Here is a 9164-nt window from a genome sequence, read left to right as displayed (position 1 = left end):
AGAAGTGGTTCTGTCTAGTTTGGTTCTTCACCTGTTTATCAGCTTTATTGTACCTTTATTGTGGCGCACTGCAGCCGCTGCAATTCCTAAAAATAAGCGACAAAAACTGAGCTAATCCCCTGTGTTCGCAAAATGTGGTGATATTTACAACAGTCGTCAAACTACGGCTCCTACAGCATATKTAAAATAAAACGATTGACCAATATAAGTAGATATTCACCCTTTCTTGCATCTTGACAGAACTAACAGAAACTAAACTGTTTATAGATTTATATCATGGAGAATTTATCAAACACCAGTTTTCTCCTCTTTATTTTAAGTCGTATTTAATAGATATATCAAATAACAAATGATGGCGCTACGAATATTTTTGTGACAGATTTCTCCTTGTCCTGTATTGGGATAAAATGATTTTCTGGACACAATGAATCACATAGTGACCAATAGGCGCTGTCCAGTCCAGCAAGGCATATCAATTAGCAGGAGTATGAAAGACGTAAAAATAATTAACTATACTACATTAAGAATTTGTAATTTAGCCTCGGTGCTACATGAAGCTAATTTTGAAACAATGCAAGTTAAAAACAATATTTTGTATATATTGTATATATGCTGCCACCCCTGAAAAAGTCCCTGCCACCCTCTTGCCACCCCATAAATATTTTTCTAGATCCGCCCAGCATGTCCTCTATTTCTAAGGAACATATGAAGGAAGATTTTAAAGAAGATATAAGTAAACCTATTGATGGCATGAAATCTGGTTGGGTCCAGATGGTTTAAGCAATCTTTTGGATCACCACTGCACCAGTTGTTCTGGAATAGAGGCACATCTAAAATATGCAGAGCAGGGGCCTGAGGACTGGACTAGAGAAGCACTGACCTAGATGGTGAGAAAGCGTTSGACAAGGTGGAATGACCTTATTCTTTTGATGCATTAAAAAAAAGTTTGACTTTCATAGAAAATTTTTAACCTGAAAAAACTCTACAGCACAAATTGCAACATATAAAAATATTTCATTACTGAAAAACATCAAAAGAAGATTCCCTTTATGTGCTATTCATTTTAGCTATTGGACCACTACCAACTTCAATAGCAAAAAATCGTTGAAATAATGATATTCCTCCAATAATGAACATAAATTACATTTATGTGGATTATGTAATTTTATTTCTGTTGCACCTCAGTGTATCTATCCCAGATGTTTTGGATGCCATTAAAACATTTAATGTTAATAAAAGCAAATCAACTTGCTGTTCGTCTCTGATAAAGAAAGGAGAAACCCATCAAAGGTAATACACTATTTTCAAAAGCATTTGCTCACCTATCCAAATTATCGAAATCAGGTGTTTGAATCACTTCCATGGCCACAGGTGCTAAAATTAAGCACACAGACATGCAAACTGTTTTACAAATATTTGTGAAAGAATGGGTCAGTAAATTCAAGTGTGGAACTGTGATAGGGTGCTACCTGTGCCACATATCCAGTCGTGAAATTTCCTAGYTTCTAAATATTCCAGTCAACTGTCAACTGTATTATAAGAAAATGGAAATGTTTGGGAACGACAGCAGCTCAGCCACCAAGTGATAGGCCACATAAACTGACAGAGTGGGATCAGTGGATGCTGAAGCACATGATAGAAAGAAGTCGCCAATTTTCTGCGAAGTCCATCACTACTGACCTCCAAACTTCATGTGGCCTTTAAATTAGCTCAAGAACAGTGTGCAGAGAGCTTCATGGAATAGGTTTCCATGGTAACCAGCTTCCTGTGCACTAGTGCAAAAAGCTAGGTCCAGTGTCTGGCGTGGATGAACTTGACTGGCCTGCACAGAGTCCTGACCTCAACCCGATAAGAGATGAATTAGAGCAGTGACCGACAGCCAGGCCTTCACGTCCAACATCAGTGTGTGACCTCACAAATGTGCTTTTGGAAGATTGGTCAAACATCCCATAAACACACTCCTAAACCTTGTGGACAACCTTCCCGATAAGAGTTTAAGCTGTTTTAGCTGCAAAGGGTAGAACATCATATGAATCAGGAATGGAATGTCACTTAAGGAAGTGGAGCAAATACTTTAGGCAGTGTATTTCGGTTTAATGAAGTTGAAAAAATGAATTACAAATTACATCTAATTCAGCATTGCTAGGTCAAATTATGAATCTTTACTGGATAAAATTAGAGTAGATTCATAGGTGGATGTTCTTGCCGTTGTCACTTATGAGCAGAATCAATGCCATTTCATTGACAGTTCTCCCTCTCACCACCTGATGACTTGTTTCTTTTTATTTTCTATAAGGAGGCGGCTTTTACTAGGATTTATATGGAGAAGTAAAGGGACCAGAATTCGACCAGCTTTGTTGCACTTCCCATATCGTAAGGGGCGGTTAAAAGGTCCAAACATAACCAAGTATTATTGGGCCGTACAACTGAGATCCATACAATATTATTTTGTAAAGAATGGCATTCCAGTATGGAAAGAAATTTAATCTGAAGGTCTAGTATTACCCATGACTCCAAACTCATTTTTTAAAGAATCTGATTAAAATATTGTTTGAAACAAATACGCTAATTAGAAAATCTGAAACTTTATCACAATACGGGCCTATCAGCGGTTTTTACCATAGCCAGCTAAGTTGTCACTTCTTGGGCTGCAAAAAAGATGAATTTATACCCAACTGAGGCAATACGAGAGATTTTTAAACTTATATATATATATATATATATAGGGAGAGAGAGAGAGAGAGAGAAATGTGTGTGTGCAGATCTTCACACATGCGCACACACGCATTCCATACAACCACGCAAATCCCTCACAAGGTCATGCTGGTGGTGGTATTTTAAGAGAAGTGTTGATGTTCTGCTGCAGTCGGTAATATTGTGCGGTGTTTGCAATATGCACCGTTCTAAATATCAATGACGTTCTTACCATACACGCCCTGGCTGTGCGCGCCCTGCAGGAAGCTGGTCAACAGCCACAAGAGTCCAAAAACTAAACCCATCTTCTCATCCTCTTCAGTCTCGACTCCCCCTCCCCTCCCCCCGGTTGTCGGTTCGGTTGCCGCAGTTGCCCTTGCTTCCTCCTTCCCTGACGGGGTCTTTCCGCAAGGAATCCGATCCAGATACCGGTTCTCATCCACAAATCACAAATATTTTCTGATCACCTCTCCAGCTCCCATCGCCCAGCATCCGCTCCCAGTGTCGTTCAGGTGGAATTGGAATGTCCGCCTCAGTTCATCCTGGAATGAATATTGGCTGAAAGCGTCTGAAACTGATGAAGAGAAGGACATTCAGGAGAAGAGCCGGTCCTTCAGCTGCGTCTCCTTGGTCGTGACATTGTAGTGGATGATTCAGATCCTGAATCCTGAGCGCCGGGATTCTCGGAAATCCCCACTTGTGGTTCGCTGGTTCTTTCCATCCATAACCTGATACTAGAGATGAAAAGCCGCCTCCGGTTGAGCTGCGGGTGCCGGTCAGGGCCCTTCAGGCCGAAGAGGTAGGGAGGCGACTCCCTCCCTGAGAGAGCGTGATGCCGCTACTGTCAGCAGGAGGGCCGAGAGGAAGAGAGTCATCCCGGGGAAATGAATCGCTGGATCGCTGCCAATGACATGAAGGCGTCACGAGGCTTTAAATCAGCGCAGCAGGCAGCAACCTGGCTTCCGGAGCATCATTTCAAAATAAACCCTTTACTTAATGCTGCTTTAAAACATTTATTTTACGATGAATAAAATTAGCGCTCGTTAACAATAAACTAATAATAATTTTACTTTAATACCAATGAAAAATGCGAAAAAATGTCATTTTTTATTTAGTAGTTTTTGACAGAAAGGCCTGAATTCTAAGCTAAATTTGCTGCATCAGCCCCATGAGACCTTTAGAAAGAAGGATTGATTTAAAAAATCCCCCAAATTTGTATGGAAAAATAAAATGGATAAAATTAAATACATAATTAAATCATTAATTAAATGAACCATGACATGAATAAATATTTCAGTTTTTGAACACAAATGGGCAACACTATTTGACGGGGTATGCATAAGACTGACATGACGCTGTCATAACCATGAAGACGTTTTCATCAATATTTGCGACTGTTGTCATTAAGTGTCATTCGATAAATAAGGACACTTTTAATGCCAAGTTGACATTGTTTATAATGTCATAACTTGACATTAAAAACATCTTTAAAATGACATCACATTAAGACGGCTTTGTCATGACAATTTCACTTTAACCAAGAAATCATAATCTGTCATAAATATGTGAAACTTTAAAAATGATGTACTTTTACATGTTATTAAATTATTTTTTTGTTAGTTTTAATTTTATTCATATAACAGTGTTCCAGCAAGATGTCTTTAAAGCCCTTTGACACTGAAACATGACATTATTTAAGTGCAATATTCAATCTCCACCAGTGAGAGGCAGCAGTTCAACTGAAATACAGTCTGCAGAAAATATGAATAAAAAATCTTCATCTGGCTCTACCCAGCAAGTTACGACGGCCAGACCTCCTGTGTAAGGAAGCAAAAGATCTTCATCGAATGAGTTTCTTATTAAATCAAAATTTTCTTTTAGAAGAAAACATTGCCTACATAGGCAGTTTTGAAAAAGCCAGAACTGATGGTTAAATGAAGATTTATTAAAGCAGGGGTGTCAAACTCCAGTCCTCAAGGGCCGCTGTCCTGCAGTTTTTAGATGTGCCAAAACACTGGAATCAAATGGCTTAATTACCTCCTTGTGTAGATAATTTCTCCAGAGTCCTGCCAATGACCTCATTTTTCTATTCAGGTGTGATGCAGCAGAGGCACATCTAAAAGTTGCAGGGCAGTTTTCCTCCAGGACTGGAGTTCGATACCCGTGGGTTAAAGCCATCCATGCAAGTCATCAACCACCATAAAAGCACTTTGTATTGCCTTGTTGCTGAAAATGTGCTACATAAATAAAATTACCATACAGTAATTTAAGGTAATGCTAGCATGGTGTAAATTAATGTTAAATGTATCACACTTTATTACTGTAAGATTAGCCCTTTTTCTTAACTGTATTTGACAATGTAATGACACTTTATAACTAGTCCCATGTAATCAAGTGATGGTACACCATCAAATGCTGTAATAACAAGGTCATTAATATTGCTCTTTTTACCTCAAGTAGAATACATTTGACTAGTTATAACTACCAGCACAGTTTTAGAATAAAACTTTATACTTATGTGGCGATAGAGGTGTCTGCTATTACATTTTTAAATATTGCAACCAACAACGCAACCTGATGTCTTAGAACCAGGACTAATCAGCTTCAAATATCTACAAAAAGGCCATGCCAGGTCGGGACAACAAAGAGAGGTGGATCATAATGTTTTTTTTTAAAAAATGAATGATTTATTTTCTACCAAAAGTTTAAAATAGGCCTACAATGGAATAGATACTTTAAAAGAGACAGTTTACAAACTTCACAAAATACCTATTGCACGTTAGCTCTTCAGCAGCAAGTTGTTTTCAAACCCAATTAATAACTAAACAAGAAACTAATACAGAAAACAAAGAAAAACATGCAAAGCAGATGAACAGCAAAAAAAACAAAACGAGCAAAGCAACAAACAGGCTAAACAACAAAACAACTCATGCAAACAACTGACAAATTAAACCTACATGCAAACAAAACAAAAAAAAGAATACAAATTATAAATAAACGTACTAAAACATAATAGAGGGACTCACCAGAAACGGTTGAACCCTGGCCAAAATAAAGAATAAATCATCAATTGGGTAAATGACACCCAGCTGAAAAGACCAAACAAAAGCATGGACAAAACAACGGCGTTGGCGTGGCTGCGCTCCCCTTGCGCCACGGACAGTTAGGCCAGGTGCGCACCAGGAAGCGGCAGGAGGAGGAAGCGGGGAAACCACACAATCCACCGCCAAGTCCCGAACACCTCAGGATCTCGGTTAAGAACTCCACGCCCACGACGCGGGTCTGACCACATGCACTCCCAGAGAGCAAAACGGGACCATCAACACAACCACAATCCTGGAGACCATTATTTGATGCTTGAGGAAGGACAGGATCACGGGGGCTCACACCACGCCGTCTCCACAGCCCAAAACAATTGCATGTCGGCACGCACCCCACACACCTGGCTTTAAAGGCTACATTGGTGCCGCCCACCACTCACCTTAAAGGTGAATCTGCACCAACATACCACACCTAGTTTAAAGATGAACAAGTAATCCTTTATTTTATTCCACCAAGTTTAACTTCAAGTTCTGCATACTGAATATTGATTAAAAAAACTGAAACAAAACTAGAAAAATTGCTGTCTTGTGAAACAGTCATGAGAATGTACATCTGCAGAATTAATGCTGCAGAATATGCCAGAGAGTTGAACAAAACATAAAAGAAAGAATGAACAGGAGAGAGAAACAGGGAAGAAATAGGAAAAGGCGTAAGAAAAGTTGTGACATGCCTGTGCTCCTGTCTTTTATGCCCGCTTCGACAGGGAGAACACCGGACCTGCCCCCCCTCCACACCCCTAGCCCCAGTCCTGACCCAACTCGAGGTGAGGTGCACTCTCCGCAGCATAAACATCAGGAAAGCACCCGGGCCGGACGGAGTGCCGGGTCGAGTGCTTAAGGAATATGTTGCGGAGCTCACAGACGTCCTCACCTCCATGTACAACATCTTGCTGTCCACCGCATGGGTCCCAGCCTGCTTCAAAGCCGCCACAATAGTCCCCCTTCCCAAACAGTCCCATGTCACAAGTCTTAACAACTACAGGCCTGTGGCACTCACTCCCATCCCCGCCAAGTGCATCGAGAGACTGGTCATAAAACACATCAAAGCTGCAATTCCACCATCACATGACCCACACCAGTTTGCCTACAGGGAAAACCACTCCACAGAGGAGGCTATCGCCATCGTGCTCCACACACTGCTGGAGCATCTGGAGCACAAAAACACCTACGCTCGTCTCCTTTTTGTGGACTACTGTTCGGCATTCAAAACCATTCGGCCCTATAGGCCACACCACAAACTCCACCAACTCAGACTTGACTTACCACCCTGTGCAACTGGACTGTAGACTTCCTTACTAAATGTACACAGAGGGTCAGAGTGGGAAACCACATCTCCTCTACTCTTTCCATTAACACCGACGCGCCCCAGGGGTGTGTGTCAAGCCCTCTGCTCTATACCCTGTTCACCCATGACTGCTCTGCCTCTTCTCCCTCCAACCTGATCATCAAGTTCGCAGACAACAACACCATTCTCTGCCTAATCACCAACAGCAACGAGAGGGACTACAGGACAGAGGTGCAACATCTGGCCTCATGGTGTGAAAGCAACAACCAGGCTCTAAACACCAAAAAGACCAAGAAAATGATTGTGGACTTTAGGAAAAAACAACCCAAACATCACACACCCCTCTCCATCGGTTCAGAGGCGGTGGAGAGGGTTAGCTCTTTTAAATTTCTGGGAGTGACCATGGCAGAGGACCTGTCCTGGGGCACTCACATTGCCTCTGCAGTCGGAAAGGCCCAGCAACGCCTTTTCTACCTGAGGGAGATGAGGAGCTACCACATCCCCAGACCACTGTTGGTGAACTTTTACAACTGCGCCATCAGCAGTGTTCTGACATATGGGTTCCTGGTGTGGTTCTCCAGCTCCTCCAAAGCAGACCAGCAGGCACTCCAACGCGTAGTGAAAATAGCAGGGAAAATCACTGGAGCGCTTCTCCCAGAGATTAGTACCATCTACACCACACACCATCTAAGGAGAGTGCAGAACATCCTGCGCGACTGCCACCATTCTGCCCATCACTTGTTCCAACAGCTACCCTCAGGTAGAAGGTACAGGTCCCTACAGAGCTGGACTAAAAGGCTGGCAAACAGCATCATTTTGTTTGTCAAAAAACATAAAAAGTTGGAAAAACATCACATGCACTGTCATAATCCCACCAAACGGTCAAAAATCTGAACAAAACTTAAATCGCAATTATAGACGAAGATTTTAAAAAGCTGAATCATTTGAAGATAGCTTAGTGAGTTGTTTAAAAGTTGAATGGAATTTCTAAGGCTGCGTTCACACTGGAGTTTGAAGTGGCCCAATGACCTGAAAGTGTCCCGCATGCACAGTAGAAGGTGCAATAACGTCGGCATTCTCAGTGTTCTGCAAACCACCATAAAAAGAAGTGCTCAGTGTTTGCGGAAGTAAACATGGATGCTCACAGTGGAGCATAGCTTACACATTTGAAGTTGTTGTCTGACTGCAGCAGCATATTAATAACTTAATCCTTATTGTAGTCCGCCATGGTTGTTATCTTTCTTCAGAAGAATTCCAATGTCTTTTAATGGGGCTGAAATTTGCATAAAAGCTTAAATATTTGCTTTGTAGATATCTTGCTGGAATAATGTAGGATCAATTAGATTAGCGGTTCTCAACGTGGGCGGTACCGCCCCCCTGGGGGCGTTCAGAGGACGCCCCCTGGGGGCGTATCGATGGCAGTTGTTCTTCTATTCAGTGTTTGTAGCTTCTGTTAGCTTCTTGGCGCAGCTCCACTCCTGCTACTGGTAGCTAAAATCGCGACGCCCTCACTTTGTATCCCTCTGAAAATTAACCAATTTAAATCAAGAAATCCCTCCATGGGTGATACCAGAATAGAGAGCGTTCATTTTATAGCGTTAACACGGTGCTGTAAGTGGTCCGTTATGAAACGGGGGTGATTGAACAACGGTACCGCAGCACTTTTAAATTTCAATAATCAGGATGCAGAAATTGTTTCCGTTGTTTTAAAAGGTTTATGTCAGTCTGCCTTTTCCCCATCGATACGCTTCCCGACCGCCCTGCACCTTAGGGGCTTAAAAAAAAAAGACGCGCACATTGCGCAAAACTCTGAAACAGGAGAAGCGGGACATAAAACGGAGCGACGAACTAGATGTGAATTATGGCATAAAAACAGAGAATCCGACGCTGAACAGTGAAAAAAATCAACACATGATGTGAAACATGACGATTAGGCGGCGCAGCAGGTGATGAGTGAAGATTATTGATGGTGAGCGTCAATAAACGATCAAATAAATGTAGCAACAGGAAAGAAACTAAAGTGGACATAGCAATAAACCAGGAGAGGATAAAACTAATCAAAGGAAACTAAATGGAAATGAATG

General features: G+C 41.6%; 2 protein-coding genes across 8 annotated transcripts in view; both read right to left on the bottom strand.

Annotated features, from left to right (window-relative positions):
* Positions 1–3625, bottom strand: part of LOC103458078 (MAM domain-containing glycosylphosphatidylinositol anchor protein 2-like) — a 202698-nt gene extending 199073 nt beyond the window's left edge. For 4 of the 7 annotated variants that reach the window (XM_008398631.2, XM_008398632.2, XM_008398633.2 and 1 more), the window contains exon 1: positions 2927–3622. In XM_008398631.2, the coding sequence (XP_008396853.1) occupies positions 2927–2999 (73 nt within the window). In that variant the 5' untranslated portion in view covers positions 3000–3622. Of the gene's footprint in view, positions 1–2926 lie in introns of all 7 variants that reach the window. The other 3 variants (XR_532533.2, XM_008398635.2, XM_008398638.2) reach the window with 1 other exon arrangement.
* tbpl2 (TATA box binding protein like 2) overlaps positions 1–9164 on the bottom strand; it is a 49569-nt gene that overhangs the window by 8055 nt on the left and 32350 nt on the right. The window lies entirely within an intron of this gene.

The sequence above is a fragment of the Poecilia reticulata genome, linkage group LG22 (assembly GCF_000633615.1).
Source record: "Poecilia reticulata strain Guanapo linkage group LG22, Guppy_female_1.0+MT, whole genome shotgun sequence".
Classification (NCBI taxonomy): domain Eukaryota; kingdom Metazoa; phylum Chordata; class Actinopteri; order Cyprinodontiformes; family Poeciliidae; genus Poecilia; species Poecilia reticulata.
This window is presented reverse-complemented; position numbering and strand designations above follow the sequence as displayed.